This window comes from Halichoeres trimaculatus, unplaced genomic scaffold (assembly GCF_033239565.1).
Source record: "Halichoeres trimaculatus isolate MK-OKI-2021-1 unplaced genomic scaffold, fHalTri1.1 fHalTri1_scaffold_5, whole genome shotgun sequence".
In the NCBI taxonomy this organism is placed as follows: domain Eukaryota; kingdom Metazoa; phylum Chordata; class Actinopteri; order Labriformes; family Labridae; genus Halichoeres; species Halichoeres trimaculatus.
This window is the reverse complement of record NW_027437183.1, coordinates 33,781,141-33,807,381: the sequence shown is the minus strand read 5'-3', so window position 1 is coordinate 33,807,381 and position 26,241 is coordinate 33,781,141. Positions and strand designations below refer to the sequence as shown.

At 42.9% G+C, this 26,241-nt stretch overlaps 2 protein-coding genes across 2 annotated transcripts; one reads left to right on the top strand and one right to left on the bottom strand.

The window, feature by feature from the left end:
- Positions 1-261: 261 nt before the first annotated feature.
- Positions 262-13,880, bottom strand: LOC141790114 (NLR family CARD domain-containing protein 3-like). Its single transcript, XM_074669769.1, has 9 exons — positions 13,756-13,880; positions 12,293-12,368; positions 11,914-12,139; positions 7,588-9,391; positions 7,305-7,478; positions 7,037-7,210; positions 3,540-3,707; positions 3,390-3,436; positions 262-981 (listed from the first exon to the last, which is right to left on the bottom strand). Exons 1-9 carry the CDS (start codon positions 13,866-13,868, stop codon positions 437-439), a joined length of 3,327 nt encoding a protein of 1,108 aa, XP_074525870.1. The 5' UTR covers positions 13,869-13,880; the 3' UTR covers positions 262-436.
- A 3,805-nt stretch (positions 13,881-17,685) lies between these two features.
- On the top strand, positions 17,686-25,025 carry paxx (PAXX non-homologous end joining factor). Its single transcript, XM_074669777.1, has 7 exons — positions 17,686-17,884; positions 19,129-19,189; positions 19,293-19,342; positions 19,562-19,746; positions 19,913-19,963; positions 24,514-24,604; positions 24,689-25,025. Exons 1-7 carry the CDS (start codon positions 17,784-17,786, stop codon positions 24,735-24,737), a joined length of 588 nt encoding a protein of 195 aa, XP_074525878.1. The 5' UTR covers positions 17,686-17,783; the 3' UTR covers positions 24,738-25,025.
- The last annotated feature ends 1,216 nt before the right edge of the window (positions 25,026-26,241 follow it).

Here is a 26,241-nt window from a genome sequence, read left to right as displayed (position 1 = left end):
ATACAAAGAAACATATTTAACTTTCTATGATGAGTTTTTGTGTTTACAGCACTGTTTTAATCAAAATAAGAAACAACCAAGACTTTTATCTGATCAAACAATTTTACAGATTTTATTTTTTTACTGTAGACAGAAAATGTGTTTTACAGTAAGACATGAGTGATTGTTTAAGATTTCAAGTTTTTCAGTGAACAAAAACTGAACTGTAAAAATCAAGTTAGAATGAAACCAGTGGATCAAAAAAGCCAAAAGCTGTGAGAGTATTATAAAGAAACAGGTTCAGTATGTACAGTAACAGGAGGATACAGACACAACACACAGTCATGTTTTCATGTTTTTTTCAGAACATATAAACAAACATTTACTTCAGATGAGTAGGTGTTTGTTTTAGAAACAGAAAGATCAGCTGATTTTCAGTCAGCAGAGTTTCTCCAGCCTACAGAGAACACAGAGACAACGAGGCACTAGGAAAGAACCCAAACCCGGGATAAAGAGGTTCAGTGAATGTGGTGCTGAAGGTGTGGAGGTGGATCAGAGAGTCAGAGGAGACTCTGTAGAAGGACAGAGTGCCAGCAGAGTGGTCCACATACACTGCTACTCTTTGAGAATCGTCGGAGGAGGTGAGAGGGGGAGAAGGGATGTGTGTTTCTTTTCTGTCATGTTTTACATAGTAGCCTTTTTCTTCAGAGCAGATCAGAGCCCAGGAGTGAGCAGTGTTTCCAACCCCATTGGCTACATTTTTTCCTTTCCTGCTGATTCCTCTGTAACTCACTGATACTAAAACCCCTTCTATCCACTCGACCTCCCAGTAACAGCGACCAGTCAGACCAGTCCTACACAGCAGCTGAACCCAGTTGTCAAATCTGTCTGGATGATCAGGATATGGCTGACTCACTTTCCCATCCATCACCGTCTTGTTGTTGTCTGATAGATGGAGTTTTGGGTGAACTGTGTTTGTGTCCACTTCCAGCTCACAGGCGTCTGATGGAGAGAATGAGACACAACACAGCTGCAGGTGATCATCTGTTCATTCATAAACAACATGACTGACAGTTACCAGGAGACAATCAAACTAACATTAAAATCATCTGAATCTGATGATCAATAATCCAGTTATATTTAAATAATCCAGGCACCATGTCAGTCAGGATGTTTGGAGCTGAAATTAATGGAGATCTGAATCAACAAACACATGAGCTGAATAAGTATCAGAAATAAAACTGAACCATCAGTCCTCTCAGACTGACCTCAGAGTTCACGTTTAGTTTAAAGTCAGAGCTACAGCTTTAAGACAGGGCTCTGTATCATATTCTCCAGCCCTGTTGTATTTCTGCTGTTTACCAAGATAACTGCTGGACAAGAGGTGAGAGTTAAGCTGCTCCGTTTGTTTCTGACAAAAATAAAGAAAGAAAAACAGAAAAATCCCAAAGATTCCTTCAGCTTCCGTTTAATTTTGTTCAGCAAACGATGGTGTTATACTTGTCATCCTTTTTGTCTGATCTGCTGTATTAGGACGAGATTTGTGATTATAATGAACAATAACATGACTCTAAATGCTTTGTCTTAAAGGAAAATTGCAAAGAAATATTAATTCTATGTATTTTGATCTTTTTTTTTAAGTACTGTTACTGTTACTGTTCTGTTTAGTTTTAGATCTAAATGCCTCTTTTTAAATTCTATGGTTTAGTTTTTAATCAATTTTAACCCCCAAGTTGTTATCTTTATGGACAAAACACGTATGGGAACCAAACCAAAACCGTGGCCCAAACCTAAACCGTGGGTACTGCTGCACCCACAGTTCATGTGTCAATAACCACTTCTTGAATCTGAAACACGTCCCTCCACAGTTAAATTATTTTCTGTCCACGTATCGTGCAGACTACTGTGTGTACAACTGTATGTGCTGAGTACGGTCTGCACCATTGAACTACTGTATACACTACAAAAAAGTAGCTATTTGCTGTCCCAGAAGTTGTTAAAAGTCGCTAAGGGCTCTAATTTTGTAGACCAGGCGCAAGCGCAGGCGCACCTGGTCAAAGTGCGCTGGTCACTGGGCGTGACCAGCGCACTTTGCAAGTTTCCTGCAGTGCCAGTCGAGGCGCAGTCGAGGCGCAGTCGAGGCGCAGAGGAGCGCAGAGGAGTGCAAAGGAGCACAGAGGAGCGCATCCACGCTTCCCTCCGCGCAAATGGCAGAGAGGGAGGAGAAAAGCCATGAGTGGGTTTATCACAGCCGAGCACTGTTTTCACCAATCAAATGAGCCTTTCTCCTCGCCTTTAAATGCCCTGTGGCCGAGGCGCAGGTCTGATTGGTCTGAGTGATCCCCAGCACTGCGGAAGGTATGATGGAAAGACTCGATAGCGGAGACGGTCAGAGCCGCTGTCCCTTTCAGCAGGAGAGTGGACAGGGGGGCGCATCAGAGGACACGAAACGCGTCACCGTGTGGGCCAGCTCCCAGGACAGATTTAATCTGTTCCTTTGTCATTAATAGGAGAACAAAATGAAGAGACAGTTACACAGCTGGCTTATCCCTTCAGAATACTTTTGATCCACCTACACTCCTGGTTTGTCATCCCCAAATAGCAGATCCTTTGGTGATATACTGTATACTCTCCTGGTGTCTCCACCTCATCCTTCTTACAATAATATACTCCATCTTTTTAGATCACTTTAAAAATAAAGACTGAAACAGAGAAATATGGGAAATCACGGGTAAATCCTGAGTGACATACATTTATTTTGTCTCTTTTTTCTTCGTCTTTTCTCTCCCTCTTTTCTTTGAATTAAATGAAATGAGAGAACCAGATATATACTCAGTATCAGATGTTAAGGCTGTTTATTGTTTAATTGTAAGATGTGCATCAAACTTCCAGCTGCCGTCAGGTTAACTTTCCATTATGACAAACGGCTTTAATCTGACATCAGATGTGACGGGACAGTTAATATAGATATAAATGTATATGCTGGTTCAGACGGTTACATTAAATAGTGATTGCTGTGATTGTTTACAGCATTAAAATGTGCCTGACACTCTGGAAACCTGCCTCTGAGGCTTTGTTCACATGTGCGCCTGTCACCAAATTACAGCTGCGGAGGGTGCGCTCCACTTTGCGCCGAGGATAGACCAGGTAGGAGCTGGCGAGCTTTCAGCAAATTGTCACTGTGCCAACATGAATCTGCTGACACCTCCCCCTGGTGCGCTGTCAACTCCCCCTGGTGCGCAGTCACACCCATCTCTGCGCAGACGGTCTACCAAATGTGTGTGTGTGTGTGTGTGTGTGTCTTCTTTCTTTCTCTATCTTATTATTTTGCCCCCTCCTATGACTCAATCCTGGTTTAAACCCATCTTTGTGCAGTGGAGTTCAAATTAACCAAACTTTAAAACACTCACACTTCTTCAGACCAGGTCTCAGTCTCTGCAGTCCACCATGGTCAAACCTATAGGAAGAAACGAAGCTATTTGCACAGATCTTTTTCTCCACATGTGTTTTAATGTTGGTGAACTGCAACATCTCAGTCTTCAAGCTGTGTGTGTCTGTACCTCAGTGTCTCCAGTCTGCAGTCTGAGTTCTCCAGCTGAGCGGTCAGCAGCGTCTCTCCTGGTTCTCCTGGATGATTGTAGCTCAGGTCCAGATCTCTCAGACAGGAGGAGAGAAGAGCTGAGGCCAGAGCAACACAGCCTTCCTCTGCTACCAGACAGCCTGACAGACTGCACACACACACACACACACACACACACACACACACACACACACACACACACACACACACACACACACACACAGTAACAAGTTAAATGAGTTCAAGCCTCCAGATGTCAGGCCCCTGATAATCTATCAGTCTTGGAGGCAGACGCCCTCTTTACTTTTTGAAGTCTGCTTAAATTTGTATCAAACAAAGAGATGGTGAAACCCTGGGCACATCAGTGTTAAAGAGCAACACTGCACTGGGGATTGCTTTATGTATTTACAACATTTCCTCAGTCGTACATTTTATCTCTGACAATGTCCCTTTCTCTTCTGGAAACACGTTTCAGCTTCTTTATAACATAATACACTCAAAGTTGCTGTGAATAAACAAGCATAAGATGTACCAGGATTGGAAACAGGCCAACCGACAATCATACAGGCAACATTGGCCTCATGTGTTTTGTCACAGTACTGCATAGCAACACAGACACATCAACACAGAAGCGCATCAACACACCTCTCAAATGCATCAGCTGCTACGGCATAGGGTTGATTCTGAAGTATAAACCAGACTTAGGGCCACTGAGATGCTGCAGGGCTGCTTCCAGACCACAGGCTAGGAAGTGCTATGCAGCCCACATGAACAGGACTTTGACACTCCGACCCACTGCATCATGGACTACATTAACTTTTGTGTGAATAACACTGTATCCAAAGGGAAAGAACGATGATTTTCCAATAATGAACCCTTTGTGACCCCTGAAGTAGCCCTGCTTCTGGAAAAGAAAGGGGTTCAGAAACAACCTGAAAAGAATAGCTGTTGAGGAAAGGTCACCTACAGGATGGAGGAACACTTACATTACAACATACAGGAGGTCTGGATAGGCCTAAAAGATCTTGGAAGGAGCTCTGACACTGAAGACTGGGAGTGAACCATTGAACAGAATCTGTTTTTCAATAGGTTTGGTTCTGGTACCACTCTGCCCCCTACACTCCAAATCCCAGACCAACCAGCACTTCAGTCAGATAACCTTTGCTTTCTTCCCCCTCTGCCTCCCCCAGCTTTGCCCTTTTTATATCTGCAAACCGGGTGAGAAGTGAGATAAGGAAGATGAAGGCAAAGAAAGTTAAAGGTCCAGATGGTATCAGCCCATCCAATGTTCATGAAAAACTTCCTGCTTGGTTCCAGTCCCAAAGACTTTGCTCCCAAGGAAGTTAAACTACTTGGACCTTCTGATCTGATGCCTTAGAGAGGAACATTGAGTGGCTCAGGTGGAAATAAGGCAAAGAAAGTCCAGGAGCATATCAATCATCAAAGGTAAGTTGCCGGAACAGTATTTCCACATCAGAGAGGAGCACATACGAACAGTGATGGAAAAGCCAGTCAAGAGTCTTGGATACTGGTGCAATGCCACCCTCAAGGACACAGATCAGGTGGACCAGCTCAGGGAGGACACCATCAACGGCCCCGAAAGCTGCAACAGGTTCTTGCTCCCCAGCAGGCTAAAGCGCTGGTGCCTTTAACTGGGGGCTGTTGCCAAGGCTTATGTGGTCTTTGAACATCTAAGAGGTACCAAGAGGAACTGGAAAGGTTGGTCAGCTCATTTGCCAAAAACTGGCTGGGTCTCCCCAGGCATCCCCTAGCATCGTAGGTTTGTATGGAAGAGGCATTCTGGAGCTTCCTGAGACAAGTCTGGTGAAGGATTTCAAGTGCACCAAGGTACAGCTGGAAATGACACTGAGGGAATCCTGTGACCAATGCATTGACCAACCAGCCCCTTGCCTGGTGACAGGAAGGAAGTGGACCCTAGCGGCAGCTCTACAGCAGACTCACCAAGACATTGTTGGCAATGTGCAACTAGGGAGAGGAGGACTAGGTCTTGAGGACAGCAGCCCATCCTGGCACAAGACAACTCCAGCTCAGCCTCAAGGTCTGGTCATCAAGGAGGTGTGCCACCAAGAGGAGGCAACAAGATGTGCAGGTAAATCCCAGGTAAATCAAGGGCAGTGGATCAGAAGGAAGGGAGTTGAGAATAGGACGTTCTCCTGGAAAGAGTTGTAGGGCATGGAAGCATTTCAGACCAGCTTCATCTTTTGAGCTACATATAATGATTGTCTTCCAATTACCTCAATTAGTGGTGCGGTTTTTAAGAACATCCTTAAAATCTTCCACCCACAGTTGAGCACAAACATGGAACCCCTGGAGTGAGCTTACTTGGGGTAGATGATGGTGTAATGCACCTGCTGCAGAGATCCCTGTTTTACCTGGGGAACACTATGAGAGTCATGTTTTAACTTCTCCAGTACCTTCAACACAATACAGCCCTCACTGCTCACTGCTCAGGGGGAACCTGGAAAGGGTGGGAGTGGACAGTCACCAGGTTGCATGGACAACATGTGAGGACCCAGGAATTGTGTCTGACAGGGTGGTCTGTGGCATGAGTGGATATTACTCTCTCTCTTTCTCATCACCCTGTACACCCCCTGTAACATAGCCATAGCTGCCGGTGTCTGAGGGGGACGTCTGGACTAAAGGGGGATCATTGTGCACTTTGTCGACTGATGTGAAGTAAATCACCTTCAGCCCAACAACAGTGAGACCAGGGAGTGGTGATGGACTTCCACCCAGTGAACATGTAGGGCATTGAGAGGGTGGAGACATACAGATACCCTGGTGGTCCCCAAACAATAAACTGGACTGGTCACACAACACAGACCTCCTGTACCAGAAGGGCTTTAGCCATCTGCACCTGCTTTGGGAACTGAGGTGCTCTGGAGTGTGCAGGACTCTGTTACAGACATTTTATGACACTATGGTAACAACACTAGCACTTTTCTATGTTGTGGTCTGATGGGGACAGACAGGGACAGCAAAGAAAAAGACCGACCTATCAGGAGGGTCAGTTCTACCCTGGACTGAACTCTGGACTACAAAGAAAAGGTGGATGAGGATCAGATGTTAGGCAAGCTGACAACCATCATGAACAACCCCTCTCGCTTGCTGCTTGATACAAGGAATCCCAGAGCAGCCCCTTCAGCAGCTGATTGATACACTTTACAAGGAGCACCACCAAGGGTCATTCATCCCATCTGCAATCAGAGTGTTTAAGCTTTTTACATGGTGTTCTGCCAACAATCTGTTTCTTCAGCAAAACTAAAGAACTTTGGTTAAATTTCAAGAGACGCAAAACAGAACTTGCCAGTCAGTGGAAACAGGGTGAAGAGAACTTGTATCCATCTTAATTATTTTCTTAAAAATAATCACCATGGTGATTAGAGCTTGTACTTTTTCAGCATATTTCTGTTTTCTGTCTGACAACTCAAAGTTTCCAATAAGCTGCACACCAACCTGAGAGTTTCCAGCCTGCAGTGCTGAGTCCTTAGTCCAGCTGACAGCAGCTCCACTCCTGAATCCTGCAGATCATTGTTGCTCAGGTCCAGCTCTCTCAGAGTACAGGACTGTGAGCTGAGGACTGAGGACAGAGCTTCACAGCTTCTCTCTGAGAGGTTACACTGACCCAGTCTAAAAGAGAATCATAAAACATTAAAGTGATTAACTGAGTGATAAAACAGTGTCATATCAGAGCGTTTTACTTTTCACACAGCTCTGTACCAACCTGAGAGTTTCCAGTCTACAGTGTGGACTCTTTAGTCCCTCACACAGGAGCTTCATCCCTGAATCCTGCAGGTTGTTGTTGCTCAGGTCCAGCTCTCTCAGACTGGAGGACTGTGAGCTGAGGACTGAGGACAGAGCTTCACAGCTTCTTTCTGACAGGTTACACTGACTCAACCTAAAGAACGGTCAGAAGTACATAAAAGAAAGTCGTTATGAAGAATGGTGTTTTCTTCTTAATGAAGAAAATCAAGTTTTATTCTGTTTATACTTTAGTTTTCACGTACAGAGCTTTACTGGATACTTTGATCACAGGCAGCAGCCTCAGCAGAGCATCGTCTGAAGCAGAGTATTTCTTCAGGTCAAACACGTCCAGATCCTTTTCTGATGACAGTAAGATGAAGACCAGAGCTGACCACTGAGCAGGAGACAGTTTCTCTGGGGAAAGACCCCCGTACGTCAGGGACCACTGGATGTCCTCCACCAAAGAGCAATCGTTCAGCTCGTTCAGACAGTAGAACAGGTTGATGTTTTTCTCTGCTGAGGGATTCTCATTCATTCTGGTCTTGATGTACTGGACCGTCTCTATTGTATCTTGTGAACCACTTCTTGATTGTGTCAGCAGACCCTGAATGTAACCCTGATTGGTCTCCAGTGAAAGACCAAGGAGGAAGCGGAGGAACAAGTCCAGGTGTCCGTTTGGACTCTGCAAGGCCTTGTCCACAGCACTCTGATGGAGATGTGTCACTGCTGGTTTGGTTTTTCTTTTTCTGGACGTCAGGGATGTTGTTTGTTCTTCCTCCATCAGGTTGAGTCCAGACTTGGTGAAGGTCAGATGGACGTGAAGAGCAGCCAGAAACTCCTGAACGCTCAGATGGATGAAGCAGAACACCTTGTCCTGGTACAGTCCTCTCTCCTCTCTAAAGATCTGTGTGAACACTCCTGAGTACCAAGAGGCTGCTGTGACATCAATGCCACACTCCGTCAGGTCTGACTCATAGAAGACCAGGTTTCCTTTCTGCAGCTGCTCAAAAGCCAGTTTTCCCAGAGACTCAATCATCTTCCTGCTCTCTGGACTCCAGACAGGATCAGTCTCAGCTCCTCCATCATACTTGATACTCTTCACTTTGGACTGAACCACCAGGAAGTAGATGTACATCTGAGTCAGGGTCGTAGGCAGCTGTCCCCCCTCTCTGGTCTTCAGCACATCCTCCAGAACTGTAGCAGTGATCCAGCAGAAGACCGGGATGTGGCACATGATGTGGAGGCTTCTGGAGGTCTTGATGTGGGAGATGATGGTGCTGACCTGATCCTCATCTCTGAATTTCTTCCTGAAGTACTCCTCCTTCTGAGGGTCACCGAACCCTCTGACCTCTGTCACCATGTCAACACACTCAGGAGGGATCTGATTGGCTGCTGCAGGTCTTGTGGTTATCCAGAGGCGAGCAGAGGGGAGAAGTCTTCCCCTGATGAGGTTTGTCAGCAGCACATCCACTGAGGTGGACTCTGTACCATCAGTCAGGACCTGATTGTAGTTGAAGTCCAGAGGAAGTCGACACTCATCCAGACCGTCAAAGATGAACAGGACCTGGAACTCTTCAAACCTGCAGAGTCCTGCTTCTTTGGTTTGAGGAAAGAAGTGATGAAGCAGTTCCACCAAGCTGAACTTTCTCTCCTTCAGCACATTCAGCTCTCTGAAAGGGAATGGAAATGTGAACTGGATGTCCTGGTTGGTTTTGTCTTCAGCCCAGTCCAGAGTGAACTTCTGTGTTAAGACTGTTTTCCCGATGCCAGCCACTCCCCTTGTCAGCACTGTTCTGATTGGTTCCTGTCTTCCAGGTGGGCTTTTGAAGATGTCTTCTGGTCTGATGCTTGTTTCTGCTCTGTGTGGTGTCCTGGATGCTGCTTCAATCTGTCTGACCTCATGTTCCTCATTGACCTCTCCAGTCCCTCCCTCTGTGATGTAGAGCTCTGTGTAGATCTGGTTCAGAGGGGCTGGGTTTCCTGCTTTAGAGATCCCCTCAAACACACACTGGAACCTCTTCTTCAGGTTAGACTTGAGTTTACGTTCACACACTGCATCATAGGTTCCTGAACATGAAAGCAAAATATGAAAACTATGAGTGGATCCTGCACAAAATCTTCTTTGTATTAGTGCATGTTTTAAAAACATAATCATGTCCAGCATGTCCCCCAGTTCAACCACAGACCAATGTCCTACTTGATTCTAATCAACTTGTGCCACAAACTCTGTCAGAAATCTGGGTGTTATGATTGATGAGCAGCTGATCTTTAAGGTTCATGTGGCCTCGATTGCTCGATCTTGAGGATCTGTCCTCTATAACATCAAGAGGATCAGACCCTACCTGACACAACAGGCCACACAGCTTCAGGTACAGGCCCTTGTGATTTTAAGCATCAACTACTGCAACTCTCTTCTAGCAGGCCTCCCTGTGTGTACATTTAAACCTCTTCAGATTACCCAGAATGCAGCATGTCTGGTCTTTAACCATCCAAGAACAGCACACGTCACCCAGCTGTTAATCTCTCTTCACTGGCTTCCAGTAGCAGCTCTAATCAAATTCAAAGCTCTTCTCCTGGCTTATAAAACATCGACAAGAACGGCTCCTGCCTCCCTGGGGTCCCTCATCCAGGCATACACTCCTTCGCGCCCACCACCTTCTGTTTGTGAAAGACGCCTGGTGCTCCCAGCCCTGCGCGGCTCTAAATCTCTAGCCAGACTTTTCTCCTTTGTTGTTCCCAAATGGTGGAATGAATTACCTAACTCTATACTATCCACAGAGCTTCTTTTTTACTTTTGCCTGTCTGTCTAATGACTCATCTGTCCAGGGAACACTTAGGCCCCTAATCTGACCCTTCACCTCTTTGTCCTCAGGGGTAGAATGAACCAGAAGGTCTGAGACCCAGCTCTTAGTGAATATTTAGTTCTGATTATTGAATGTTGTTAGAGGTTAAACTATATTGTTGCACTGACTAATTATGGTTAGCTATGGTTACATTATTCAGCATGAAAAAAAGCACTTCTTCTTTTCATAACATCACTCAATTTCAGACAAAAAAAGAAAAAAAAACAGACTCAGTGTGCAAAGTCCTTAAGGGGAAGATGAAAACCTGCTCCAGAGAGCTTTGATCTCAGACTGGTGCGTTGGTTCATCTTTCAGCTGGACGATTTTAAGCACGCAGCCAAAGTGTCAAAGGAGTGGCTTAGGACAACTCTGTGAATGTTCTTGAGTGGACCAGCCAAGGCCCAGACTTCAATCTAATGAAACATCTCTGGAGAGATCTGAAAATGGCTGTGCACGGACACTCCTCTTTGGAGCTATTCTTGTAGCAAAATTGTGTGTGCGTGCGTCAGTGTATCCACATACACATGAACTGATTCACAAATGTGAGTCAGTCCAAAGATATGCAAACAGATTTGCAAAAGTGTAAAATATTAACCATCAGTTGCACAAATCTGCAAATGAGTAGGCTGATTTGCAAATAGATATAAAGGTTTAAATGGCTGAAAAGTCTAAGTGTTTTTTTCTACAAGATCAGAAAATACACACAAATTATTGGTTAAAACTGGGGCAGGCCTCCCAATTGGCTGTCTGTGTTGACTTAATTTTTGCTACATTCCTGTGTACGAGTCATCTGCAAATATATAGAAAAATCTGTCTGTGAGAGGCGTGTTAGTTTTTCCTGAGCTCAGACTCCCAGCCGTACACTGCCAGGTGTAGCTGTTCGTGTAACATCGTGCCTCAGTCACTATGCAAGCCAAACCAACACAAACAACAACCAAAATTCCCACTTTCATTATTGGATGTTTTGTGTATAATTTGAGGGAAAGAATGCATTCTATGTTGAAATGAGGCTTTAACATAAAACAAAAAGCACTGTGAATACCTTCCAGATGCACTGTAAATGGAATGAGTGAGTTGCTGTCAGACCAAGTTCACTGGAAATTTACACTGAACTAAACTTCACACAAAAAAAGGACATTAAAGTTTGGTTGATTAGTTCTTTGTTGGAACAGTGTTTGTTGGCAATAAGTCTTATACTGTGGGAAGCCTGGTTGAAAAAAAGCACCAGCTTGAAGTTGCCCCAGCACACAAGAGCCTGATCCAGATCAGTCAAATGTCAGATGCCAATTTTTGGATCAGACATCAACTGATTACCTGGGAGGCACCAGAAACTCCAAACTAGAGTCAGTAGCAACAGCAGATTAAGCTGTTTGGCATTGGCAGAGAAGATTTGGCAAATTTTCAATGGTGCAACTCATAAACTCAGCTCTGCTGCTCATCCCACAAATACATGTCTCTTACTAATGTGGCTCCATGTAAAAGAGAAACAAACAGGCTTCACAACAGTGAAAGATTTATTACCGAGAAGCTCTGTAACAACAAAGAAATCATCTAAACAGATTCATTCACTTTTTGTGATAACTTTACAAAAGATATTGTCTTTGAAAAGATCTTTTTGGTTTTGTTGTGCCACCGACATCAAGATCAAAGGAATTTGAAAAAGACTTTACAGTTTATTGACATCAGATCAAAGGATGGATCTAACAACCAGCCAGTGAGGCTGAGGGCTCTGTTATATTCACTTACTGCTCTGCAGACAGTCAGCCAGCTCCTCCTGCTTCATTCTCTTCAGGAAGTGCAGGGTGATCTCCAGAAAAGCATCTCTGCTCCTCCTCTGCTCTTCATCCTCACCATCCACAACCACCCCCTCCTCACCCTGACCCTCTAAGCATGCTGGGTAGTCTGATCTCAGGGCCCTCTCAATCCTCTTCAGCTCGTCCTTCACAAAGTTGAAGATGTTTTCCTCCAGCAGCTGGAACAGAATGAAACACTGAACATTAAGTTTAGTTTAAACTGGCAGACCACAACATGTCAGTCATCTGTGCTCTTAAAGATCAAACAGAACGATGAGACAGCATTAACCCTGAGGTTTGTCTCCTTCATCATATAAATGTTTGGTACATGCCTTTAATACAGAGTCCAGGTTGGTCAGATGCTGCTGGTCGGACTGATCCCTGAGATCCTCTGAGCTCTGTTGATCTCTGTGGAGGAAACATGAAGTTTTAGGAGTTAATGAAGGAAGGTGGTTCAAAGCTTCATGACACCAACATTAACACGGCCAGAATCCTGAGTGATCATGTTTGAGCTGAGTGGACCCAGAGGAGAAGAGACTGAGGAGCTCAAAGAGGGTCGATCTACAGAAGATATTTGAGCTCAGTCTGAGACAGAGACAAACGGAAATAACTAACATTTGTTGGCTGCAGGGATCAGAGTTCTCTATCACGGAGCCAGAGACAAACAGTCGATCTATTTATAAACTTGAAAGTATCAATTTCTGTTGGCTGCGGGAATTAGTCAGTCGCTGTGACAGATTTCCATCACTTTCAGGATCAATATAATCATCGTCAGAATCAACCAGACAAAAAAGTCGAGCAGACTGCTGTTTTTAATGTCTGTATTTATCTGAATCCTTGGGGAAAAAGTGTTGCTTTGTGGCTGTGTAACATTTCAGTGTAGCATACAGTCAAAACTTTGACAGGCCTGGACCCAGACCAGTCCTGAGGGAAGCCTTAGGCCCTGATCCATCACCAAAACAAGTCACAACACCATCCCACCAGGTGTCTGACCAGACTGGTCTTGATTGGGGGCCATGGTCTGTTGAACCGTTTAACAGTGTCATGGTCTGTAAACTAGTCTCTAAGTCTTTCTGCTCGACTTTTTGACATTTAATGTTTCATTTTCACAAAAATAAATGTATTAAAAATCAAATGAATTAAAATTTATCAAAATAATTCAGATTTATCTTTGTATGACATGTTTCTGTGTATTATACTATATTAAATGAGACTTACTCAAATCATAACATCATACATTGTCACTCCCAATTTTTTTCCATTGGGTTCAGCAGTGTTAAGGAACATTTAATGCTATTTGTTGGCATAGCTCAACGATGGTGGGCACAGCATGGCTACCAAACACAGTTTTGAATATGTGTACAGAGACAGAAAACACTACACTGATGGTGTTTCTAAAACCAAGCCCTGTCTTCTGACTAAAACTCTTTTTATTTCAGTAGTGACATGTTTTTTTTTTACATAAAGACTTATATATATATATATATATATATATATATATATATATATATATATATATATATATATATATATATATATATATATATATATATATATATATATATATATATATATATATATAAACACACACACACACAAAATCAATCGAAATCCTTCAACTTTCCTTTAGAATAAATCAGAATGAATCCACTGAAATACAAGGTTCAGGAAGTTGGAAAACATTTAGCACAGACCTAAATGTAGCTCCAGAGATTGTTTTTCTTCGGGTCTGAATTTTTTTTAGGGCCTTATCACGCTCAAAGGAGGAGTTACAAAATCCAGCTTCAGATCTCACCTTTCATCAGCAGAAAGTCCACCTTCAGACTCAGCAGGATGACCCATAGACTGGACAGCCATCATGGACACACAGCTGGGTCCAGGAGACTCTGGTCTCTGATCCCCCTCCATCCTGAATCCTGATAGAGAAAAAGATCATCATCAGTGACTGATGACACTGATGATCCACCTTCATCATCACTGTGAGCTTTTCAGTTTTAGTCTTTTAGATTTTTTTGGCCATTTCTGGAAAGATGTAAAGAACAAAAAAGTCTGAGGACAGTGGATCAGGATTTTTGTTTGGACCAGACTTCACTGTAAAATGTCAGTCTCGATCAAAAGTTTCACCAAACTTTCACCCACACAGCTGCTGATCTAATGTGGCTGACATGTTTTTAATAAAGTACAACAGTCACTAACAATCGTTTTTGTTTCCACCCGCCAACGGTGGGTAAACCAAAGAAAAAAAACAAAGAATCAGTCGACTAAAATTACTTAACATCTAAAGGTTTTCTGTCTTTAAATCATTTGTGTAGCTCATCAGAGTTTGGCATCAGAAAACTGATATAAGAACAGGTCAATGTTGTCATGTTTGTTTTCACAAAATTTCATATTTATGTTTTGTAGAGATTAAATGTGATGTGAACATCAGTTTGATGCTAGGACTCTTTGATGAGCAGAAGTTAAATTTATGTCACCAGAGAGAAAAAAATGAGTGGTTACTGTGACTGTGACTCAGTACCCCCACCCACCCACACACACACACACACACACACACACACACACACACACACACACACACACACACACACACACACACACACACACACACACACACAAAGTCACTTCCTCTTATTTCTTGCTGTGTCCAGTCAAATGTTAGTGACAGTTGGAGAAAATCTGAGAGGCAGAAAAATTCCCACAACTTTCACCTGAGCTGTCCTGCTTCCTTTGTTCTTTTGTTCTACTGAAACATCTGTTTCCCTTCTTGATTTGGCATCTTTACAATATAAACCTGGATCAATCCATCCTATGTGTAAATTTAGACAGAGTAAGGCAGAAAAAATGTTTTATATATCTCAACTTACAGACTGTTTTTCACCATTGGTTTCCTCTCTGGTGTTTCTTGTTTCAGCTCTGTGTGTGTGTCTCTCCCTCTGTCTCTTCCTGTGTGTCATGTGACATTACTATCAACTCTGGGTTATGTCTTCACGACACATCTGTAAATAGTCCCACTAACAGAGAGAGCGCATTAATGCTCAAAAAGTCAGTTCAGGACCTTTCACACACTTCACCAGTCCACAGCCCTCACAGATTTAGCGTGAACACGCCTCAAAGTCAGTGAGCGTGAGTCTGAGTGAGGACATTGACACAGGACGTCTTTTCATCCCTTGCAGATTTTCAACTTCTGAGCAGAGAAACTTTCTCACACATCAGTTCTCAGAGCAGCCGAGAGCCCAGAGATGAACTGTAAGCTCACAGCTGTGTTAACACTGTGATGAATTCAACCAAGAGCCTCTAAAACAGTTAAAAGCGTCACTTACCAAAACTTCAACACGGAGAGCAGCACTGGACCAGACGCTGAAAATAACCTGCGTCACATCAGGAGACAACGAAAGTTAAAACTCAGAGAGGAAGTAGAGCACAGCACAAGACAACAGTACAAAACCTTTCAAAACTATTTTAGAATAAATTCAGTAGTCTGTGCTAGAAATCAATTTAAACCCACTTTAGAATATATTAAAAAAATTAATCAATGCTAGAAATGTTATTTTACAGCTAGACCTGCCAACAGACTATACAATTAAAGTGTGTGGTCTCTGCTGTGACCTCACCCACCTGTTCCTGAAAAGGCTTCTGTGTGTCAAACCACATACTTCCTTTAGTGCACTCACATGAAGCTCTCTGCAAACACCATGTTCTTACTGAAGCTCTGCATGATATCTACTATCTTCTAAAATCTACTATCTTACTGGAAACTATGATCACATTTCACAAAGTCCACAGGTGTTCTTCTGCTGGTCAATGATCGCAACCATCAATCGTTGTTTGATCCGTGTGCCAAATTATCTGCCCATTAGTTTAATATTCATTCATTCATTTTCTGAACCTCTTATCCTGTTCAGGGTCGCAGGTGGCTGGAGCCTATCCCAGCTGTTATTGGGTGAGAGGTGGGGTACACCGTGGACTGGTCTTCAGTCATTTGTCAAATGTATCTGACAAAAACTGTGTTCCCTTTAACTGTGGATATTTATTTTTTTTAAATGAATGTGATTTCAGGCTGTTATCACTGCCGGCAGAGTATCCTGCTCCTCTTTGCTGAGAACATTCAAGTATGTTTATTTATATAACAGAGAATCATTATTTCATGTAGGGCATTACCCCTGTAAAATGCTGTAGATGTTTATATCAATATATGTTTCACCATTAAGATAGTGCCACTGTACTGAGCTGCCTTATATTCAGAGACTATTCTAGTTTAAAGGAGAGAAACATAGAAACACCTCATCAACATTTCATTCAGTACGGCACCAACAACTATGAAGTCAACAACTTTAAATAAACAGAACTTCATGAACTCAGAGGACTTAGCAGAGCTGTTGTAATGAACTGTACTTCATAGGTTCATAGGTGGACGTTGTAAGGCAATTGACCTTTTCATTTTGGCAAGTCAGTGGTACCTCTCACCATGTTGTGGCCAGGGCCTTTGGGATCCCATGAACAACTAGGCACCATGTAGTCCATAGTAAGAAGGTCCACTCTCTGCCCCTGCAGACTGTCAGCTTACCAGCAGGGGAGGATTTCCCTCTCCTGGGTGCTGGCTTAGTGAGTCATGAGTCTTTTAAAGGGTTGTTGGCAGCAGTGATGGCTGCCACGTGTGGGTGAAGCTGTCTACAGGAAATGCAGCATGTTACCTGAACAAGAAAATGTTTTATTCTATTTGGTTACAGTCAGTGTGTGACTGCTCAGCAAAGTTTCTGGATGTCTTCATCAGTTTCCCTGGGTCAGTGCATGATGCCAGGGCTTTAAAGCACAATGCTATATATTATCAACAGAAATACCCTCCACAGGGCTTCTGCATCTTTCAGGACGGTGGCTACACTCCTCAAGCAACCTATTTCCCTCATGACGCCTTACAGTGCACCTCTGCACAACCAGCTCTAAATGTCCTTTAACAGTCACCTGTCCAAGGCAAGGTGTGTTGTAGGGAGTGCCTTCAGTATCCTGAAAACCAGGTGGAGGTCCATTTTTCTGAAGTCACTGGAAGTGGATGTCCTCAATTTCCCTGGTCATTGCCTGCTGTTCTGAACAACATGTGCCACAGCAATGAAGACTTTTACCTTTACCTTTATCTGGAACCAGATATTGATTCATAGAGACCACCAAAAACCAGAACCTCCAGAGGCTGCCTGTGGAGCAGGTGATCCATGGTTAGATCAAAAGGATCTAACCATGGATTTTCAGCAGAGTTTGATCAGACTTCACAGGGATGGTACTGTGCAGTTTTATTGGCTGCCAGCATATGTGGGGTGGTGGAAGGTAATAAGGCTGCTGGTTAATTTAAAAAAAAAGAAAGAAAGAAAAAGGAAAAGCCTGAGTCCTTTTTAAGATAGTATAAGGAAAGCAGTAAATATGGAAAAAAGGGTGGGAACATGACAGAAAAGGTGTGAGGAGGACCAGAAAATAAGGGGTTTAAAAAATATATACAAAAGTCATTTAAAAAAACAGTGTTAAGAAAGAGGCAGAGGGGAGCCAATCATAATTGACAAAGGGTTGATCAGACCAGGTTTAGAAAAAATAAATTGTGACTGCCGTAAGAGGAGTGGGGTAAAAGAAAATGTAGAGTATAGCCTGGCAAGGCTGTCAGAGGCATAAGGGATGAGAGCCACAAGTCTTGGTGACGTGATGCTATATATTTGCGTACACTAGGTGGCGGTGTGCGTCTAAAAGTTGTTTGCGATCCGCCGGTACATCCGAAGAAGAAGAAGCTTCATAGAAGAAGAAGAATATACTTCCTTGTTGATTAAAAGACAAGTTTGAGGAAACATGGATGAGAAACAAACATCTTGCTGCACTGTGGTGGATAAAAAGACCCAGACCAAGTTTATCTGCTACACCAGGAGGAAAAACGGACTCGTAGATATCTGGTGAGTGAATAAATGGAAGTTTGGTGAGAATGTGATTTAAATAAATGAAAAATGTATCTCCGAAAAGAAGAAAACAACAGGCATTTAAAGTCCACCTGTTCGTAATCACCCCTTTATTTATCACCACTGAATATCGATGCCCCTGGGACACTTTACGATGTCTACTTGATGAAGTTTGTTCTGTTCGTCGGAGCAGGTGTTCTGATGTTTTTGGTTCTTTGTCCAATCATGCCCCTCGCATATCACAGGCTAACATCTCTCTCGCTGGTTTGATTTTCAAACACAAGAGGTCGTTTTCCTTAAGACCAAGGGGCGAAAGTTTTGGTACTGTTCTTGAAATCTTTGATAAAAGGTAACAGAAGAATTGTCGAAACAAAATTAAATCCTCAGTCATTCAAGGACCAGGAGAGTGGCAACACGCATGCGCAAAGTCGCTTTGACGCACATCTGGATAGGAATGTTAGGCAGAACACCCGGGCTCAAAACCTAAGCTAAATAAGCTAGAATTTTATTTATAAAGATTTCCTATTGTATAAAATGTATGCCGAATTGGAGAGTGACTGTCGAAATTTATGTTGTAGTCTTTAATTACATTCTCTTATGTACATAGAGCTGAAAAATATATAAATAACTTATTTTTAAATGGAATTCGGATCGACGAAGTACAGACGAATTGAGGTAAAGAGTTTATAGCTCTGGAAATTAAATCACAATTGCTTTAATTTTGATTTATATTGGTTTTAAACTTGTTAGTTACATTTCTACCTCAGATCTTATGAATTCCCCATTGAGCATTTATTTGCTGAGCCCTCAGCAGAGCCATCTTCTGTGGACAAAATACCAGCTGACTTTTGGATAAGACACAATGCAGAGAGGCTCAGGAAGTTGTAAAGAGAGCTCACACTCACACTGATATTCATAATCATAGTGATAGTTTAGCTTTGTCCTAGTTCTTATTTCCAACAAAGAGGCCACACAGACCAGGTAATTTAATTTGTAATGTAAAACAAAAGAAAAATCAAATAACAGCTTTTAATACTGTGGTCTGACCCACGAGGAAAAACCTCCCTGAGACTCAGTTGAAATGTCAACAAACACTCAACAGTTCCATTGTCTTAAAAAAGCAAAGAAAACCAAAAGTAAAATATTCATACTGTTTGCTAATTTTTAAACAGTATGATAAATAATGTGTGGCAGGTTGGAACGCCTGATGAAATGTGTTTAACGTTCTCAGTTTTTCACAGTTTGACAGACGCTGCTGATGTTTGGAGCTCAGAGTTCACCACAGACACACTGGACCAGTTTGTAAGTTTACCATGAACACCCCTCCCTGTCCTCTGTTGACCCTCTTTTTGTGCATCACTTGTAGCTTGAGCCTGCTTATTCTGATTCCTCCTGTTGTTTTTAGAGACACAAGTTTTCCCTCAGATCTACAGACGATTTCCTTCAAATATTCAGGTGAGACCATAAAACAGCTGCTTGTTTATGCTCCCGGTTTACACAGATATATTACAGACAGGAGAGCAACAACAGACATGCTTCATATCACCTCTGCCTGAATGTAATGCTTTGAAAGTAACGGTCAGCTCTCTTGAATCACCTACCTGCAGATTTAAACTCTTAAAAGATGAACCCATGATTACTTGAGGCTGATTTTTTCCCCTCTGGTTCGCACAGGTCTGCCTCCAGTCGTGGTGCCATGTCTGTTGTGGTTCATGGCATGAGTGCAGATCTCTGTTTGGGTCCTGGTCCAGCTGATTTCAGTCTGACCTTGAACCGCCTGGAGGGTCCTCAGGCCAAAGAAGAGCTGAAAGAGCTGCTGTTCAAGATGGCCGACAGTTTGAGGCAGACTGACAGTGAATGTATGTGTGACTCATCCGGCTGTTTGGGATTCATATATTGTAGATGGAAGTTTGTTTCACCATTTTGCACAACCAGCCCTGTAGAGGCGACCTTATTTGTCTGGAATACTGCACAGGTACAGGAAATGAGTGGCCTCTTACTGACTGTAAATGTTATGAACTGCAGGTGTGTCCTCATCCATCAGTCCAGTGAAAAACTCCCAGAGGAGAAACACAGGTACGTTTTTGAAGCTCTACAAGAGTCTGTGTATTGGGTGGAATGGTGGGGGTCAGAGTCATTTTTAGTTTAAGTTTTGACCTATGAGAATCAAGTTCGGGCCCCCACAGTGTGTACTGGTTAAGTTTCATTTGAGGACTCTGTCGTCTTGCATAGCAGTATTACAAATAGAAACACTTTCTAATCACTACATGGGAATGTAGAATGTAGTAGGCACTGCGAGCTGCTGTGGTATGTAGTATGACTGTTATGTTGGGTCTGTTTTGTAGTATACTACTCTGGTTTTAAGTTTCTTAAAGGTCCCATATTCTGCTTCTTTTCTGCAGTTTAATATGTATCATTGATGTTTTCATGAAATGGTAGTAGCATGTTTTGGTCCAAAAAGCCAATAAATCAAGCACAGCAGCATTGTTTCCAGGCTCTCATAGCCCCTCTGTTCAGAACGCTCTGATTTAGTGGGCGTGGCCGTCATATGTAAATGAGCCACCGCTGATACTGCCCCGCTCTTCTGCGTCACTGAGAGCGGCGCCACGAGCTCCGAGTGCACAATGTTTAGAAAACAGTGAAGCTCGTTTACCGTAACATTACAGGCCAAAACAACAGGCTAACCGCAGCTAAAGTTAGCATCCTGAAGCTAACACAGAGACAGGGGGGACACTGAGGAAAAGCTCTTACATCTACTCCACAGCACACAGCATTTAAAATACTCACATTTCCAGGGTCAGAGGTTTGTTGGAGGATGGTTGGTAACGCCTGGATTCAGGACTAGTCTATTCGCTAGCCCTCTGTTGTACTGTCCAAAGTTGGAAAAGCAGTCGGCCGTGAAGTGACAATCACACACATGCACAGTTTTACTGAGTGTAGCTGGCACATTTCCTCCATAAATGCACGCCCCGACATTTGGCAAAGATTATCTTCTAGTGTGAGCGGTTGACAGATGAATCTTTAGCCCCACGATCGTCTCACAGACTCGTCGGAGCCGCCCTGATAATTTTCAAACATGTTTGATATTTATCTGGATGATTACAACATTCATTCTCACTGAGGATGACAACAGACAATTAGAAAGAGCCCCAGAGACTGGACAACAGACAACAAACACAGGCTCAAAGTGCAACTGCAAGGCTGCACGCAGTCAGCTGACTGTGCGCTCCACTGGCCCACTCCAGCCAGTTCAATAATGGCTTTAAAAATAACACATAACCACGCCATTTTCTTACAGTATCAAACTGTTGTTTTATCAGTGATCGGTGTGAGATCATGCCATTATTGGCTGATATAGCAACAGTTTCACCTCTGTCCCTCTGCGTGCGCGTAATGGATGAAAGGCACCGCTGCAGACAGCTCCGCTTCTCTCTCCTCCTGTCCCACCAGTGCGCTAAAAACCTCAGATCAAACAACTGAGCACGTGTGGTGCATCACTCTCTCTGGTCGAATAATCTTGGTGAAATCCTGTAGTGTGTGTTGGTCAGTATTTTTCAAATCTTGTAGTTAGAGCGTGCTGAAGATTTAAGAGAAGATGATCTGTGAAGATTCTCCTTATGTGCGAGATACGACCCGATTTCAGTATCTTATAAGATTCAGTGTTTCCCACAGGATTTTAGGAGACTGTGGTGGGGGAATCTCTGACCCTCGGCGGTTTTAATGTGTGTGTGCGTTTTTAAGCGCGATGTATCGCCCTTACAGTAAGTGCAGTTTGGGACCATTGACATGAACATACACTGATAAATAAGAACCTACAAAGGCATATCAGAAATATTTTAAATTTGATTCAGAAACAAAACCAAAAACTCACTTACTCACAATATTTTGAACAATTTACTGAACAGCATTTCAACAACAGGTTATTTACACTATTTCCATGATCTGTGATCCGTTATCAGGCTACTGAGACCGGTTTTTCTCTCACCTGAGTTAACAAGGTGTGTGTTTGAAGCTGATGAGAGAAAAGAGAGCAAGAGGATGTGAGTAGGTGAAAGGGAAGCAAAGTGGAAACCCTTTATATTGTTTTAACATCTTAAAAAAAGATTTTTTTGCGATAAAGGGTCAGATTACGATTCTTCTTCTCTCTACTCCCTTATATGGATTTAGGAGTGTTGTGTTTTCATTCCGTTTTTTTTTTTCTACAGTGACTGCTGAAAATTGTCTAAATAAATAAAGATTCCTAAATTTGCTGCGGCCCACTTTATCACCAAATGTAGCCTAAATCAATGCAAGATCATTTTCTGACTGATATTTCCTGATATTGCTGTGTATCTGGCTTTGAGAGAAATTCAGCTTCTTCCATGCTCTCTCTGTCTGTTGTGTTCACATCTTACGCTGATGTCACTATAAAATCCCACAGCGCACATGGCTACTTAATATGGACTTACTGATTTGCATTGACCATATATGGTTATGTTCGGGCGTGCTGAAGGCGGGAAACGAGGTGTGTTCACGTCACCACATTTACGCTGTTCTCAGCGCGGTGTGGTTTATCAGGGGGAATAGCGTGCAGCCCTGTGTACGCAGAGTTTGATAGATCTGAAAAGAGTGTATATTTTGGTGGTATGCACGTTTTGCCTTTTCGTCGTAAGTGAAACTTAAGAGGACTTTTACACACTGTAAAAAATGAGGCCCCAGGAGAGGAGAATATGAAATAATAAGCCGCGTCAGCTCGTTGGTATTGTACAGGTGATTGTACTGTGTGCCTGCACTGACTCTGACTGCGCGGTGATAATGAAACAGTGTGGCCGCTCTCGTCACTGAAACTCTGTAACCGAGACGTGCGCGGTGCAGCCGGTCCTCTTCCAGTGAAGGGAGGCAGACAGCGCAGTGAGCTACTGTGGCCACGGCCGCAGTTAGCATGAGCGCTAATGCCCAAAAAAGACGTTGCATGTACCTCAGAGTCAGACGTCCCGCTCCAGTGTCTCTGGAATCTGGTTTGCGTCAAACGTATCAAGTAAAGAGCGACGTGTATGAGTGTGACCAGTGCGCGCGCACTCTTGTTCTCGCATGTTTCCGTGCGGTAGGAAATTACAGCTGTGCAATGATCTGACCAAGTGACGGATCGTATTTTTTTCTCCATATGAGACTGTGGCGGGCCGCCACAGTCTCATTAATTAATGGGAAACACTGAGATTTTTTAAATCCTGTAGTGTGAGCCAGGCTTTAGTCTTGTCTTCCTCCGAGATGGGAAGCTTGTGCATGGAACTATGTGGTTGTTTACAGCCAAAAACAGACACACTCCTCTCCCCGCATCTGGAGAGATTTCTCACCAGAAGCGAGGAGAGGAGTGGGCGGGGAGGGGGAGAGGGGGGTTTTTGCTCCTGTGGACCAATCAGGTCAGACTTGCTCCTGAATATTTAAAAAAGGAATTGCTGACATCGGCAAGCCCCAGAAATTCCAAACAGCTCGTTTTAGGTCAGGATTTTACATTCACAAGCACTACTAAGTGCAGGTTTTGTCATTAAATATCACATTTTGTGGGCTGGGAGGAAAGCCAAAGACCCACAAATGTAACTAAAAGACTTAATAAAGTCATTTTTGCATAATATGGGACCTTTAAGGCAGAGCTTCAGATGATTTTTTTTAACCTTTATTAAATATGCACAAAACATTTTGTTTAGCATATAGCAGAAACATCATATTTGACCTTTAATCTAAGTTACATTGTTTATTTAAAAAATTCTGGAGGTAATTGAACTTTTATTTTTACAGCTGATGGAAGAACCACTTCCTTATAATCCACGTATGGTTTAAAAATGTCATTGGTTTATAAGGGCTTTGGATTTGTAGAAGTAAACACCTCTTTGACTTACCTGTGTTTCTTTCTCATCTCTTTACTTCTATCTCACTGTCTAACATTAATGTTGTTGTATTGTAATTGTAATAGCGACCCAGTAGACGGCGGTAATTCACCAAAACCTGCCACCTGGATTGACAAATAGCGTTAACGCTGTGCATTGTGGGAAACAGTATGCCAGGTAGACTGGCCTGTTTCATACTGAGAAATTTTCCTGGATCAGTAGATTTTTATTATACTGCTGATTTTGCAAGTTTTCGCATACTGACTACTACAAACTGAATTTAGGCCAAAATAGTAGATACTGCTGGTGTAGTAGGCAGTTTGGAAAACAGTCTTTATGTCATGAATCAGAAAATCTGTGTGATACATACTTCTTAAGATTGTGACATTTGTTCTGTGCCTATGTGCTCAAAACATTTATAAAAGTGTAAAGATTGAAGCAACAAGCAGCACTGAGGGGTCCCCCCACCTTTGTAGGTGCAGCACATGTTGGGGTGTGGAGCAGCTGCAGTTTGTTGCACGGTGGTTTGTTTACATGGACCCAACAGTCCAGCAGTTTTTAACAGATGCTGTGTTGACATCACATATCCAGTGAGGATGATTATATCCAACACTTCCACACTGTTAGGGCGCTCTGTTTAAAGACTTAAACACCCGTCTTTACCCTTTAATCTGCCTGATAGTACGCACTCAGTAGACTGGTAAATTGATAAAAGTGTTGTCACCTCTGGTCACTGACTCACAGAAGACATTTCTTCCTCAGACTTTGAGCCCCGGCAGCAGAATGGATCTTCTCCAGTAGCACTGAAGAAACGACTTCCCGGAGCTTCACTCATCAACCCTGGAGCTAAAAAGTACTTCAGTAGGAGTATCCTCTGGCAGGAGATGAATTTGATGTGGATGTATGTAAACTAACACATATTGATGTGCTTTTGCAGAAAGCTGAAAGCAACTGGCGTGGCCTTTGATGATGCAGATGAAGACTGACCCTTCAGACAACGTAAACTCATTTTTTCCAAGTACTGCTGCAGAGCCAATGAAGGATGTAACAACAGTCTATCAACATAACTTAACTCTAACAGGCTGTGTGGTAAAACATTTTTAAAACATTACATCAGTCATACTGACTACCTGAACACTGATTTTAAATCATATTTAAATGGGATTGGATGAAATTGTTACCCCTTTTTATGATAAGAATGTTGGTTTTAATGAATTAAACACAACAGTGAAGCTGCAACAAACTCTGTGTACCATTGAATTTGTGCTTCGCATCAATAAATACATTTGTAATTAACTGTGCCATCCATCTATCTGTTTTCTATGGGTGAACTGTATCATATTAAAGACAACTGGTGTGTTGTTTTACTTTGAAGGTAAGATAGGGGGCAGTGTGACAGAGAATTTTGCTGAAATTTGGAAAGTCTAAATTTTGAAAACAACAAGTAGCTAATAAATAAACAGTAAAAAAAAAGTTACAAAAATAAAACAAAAGATTGAAGCAGTTTTTTCATGCTTTATAAGTGCTGCATGCATGCATCGTAGTCATGACAACAGTGCACAGTGACATGAACATGCTCATGTATGGAGCTAAATCAAGGCCAAAAATTTTGTAAATTAAAAAAAAATCATCTGAAAAAAATAAAACTGGAAATTTAAAGTTTATTCCTGAATTTCATAAATATGCACTGATTCAAAATCCAAAAATAGATTTGATAGTTTTAGCTGTTTAATTTTTTTTAAACAAAATATTTATTTTCAGTTTTTACTCTTAAATATAGTTTTACATTTGAGGTGTTCATTTTGTCAGGTGCGAGAGATGTACTCTCCCCAGCGTGTCGTGGGTCTGCCCCGGGGTCTCCTTCCGCCCAACTTACACTGCACCCGACCCCTATGGCCCCTCCTGCGGGTGGTGAGCCCACGGGGGTCCCACGTTGACTCTTCAGGCTGTGCCCAGCCAGGCCCCATGGAAACAGGCCTGGCCACCAGGCGCTCACCATCGAGCCCAACCCCTGTTTGCCATGGGAGACCCTACCAGGGGCATAAAGCCCCGACAACTTAGCTCCTAGGATCATTGGGACACGCAAACCCCTCCACCACGATAAGGTGGTAGCTCACTCATGGAGGGGATCGTCAGTTTCTTTATGAGAAATGTTTTTGACTGGAGCCGCTGAACAGGAGCACCAAAGACCAATGAGGGACATCAGATCAGCCACAGTTCAGTAGGAAAAGATTTATTTCATTTAATGATTCAGTTCAATCATAATATTGCAGTTGCTGCAACTGCAACAGTTGATGCAACTTGTGTTGCTTTGGCTATCCTGCTGAGGGGACTACTTTTGGGTGTTCTGTTGCTGTTGCTGGATCTCAGGGAGGCCACTTTGCTGGACTTTGGTCTGTATTTTCAGGCTTCAGTTTTTAGGCTTCATTACAAAATTATTTTCAGTCAGGGTCATGACAACAGACTCTCCCACTGAGGTAAGGCCTGCTA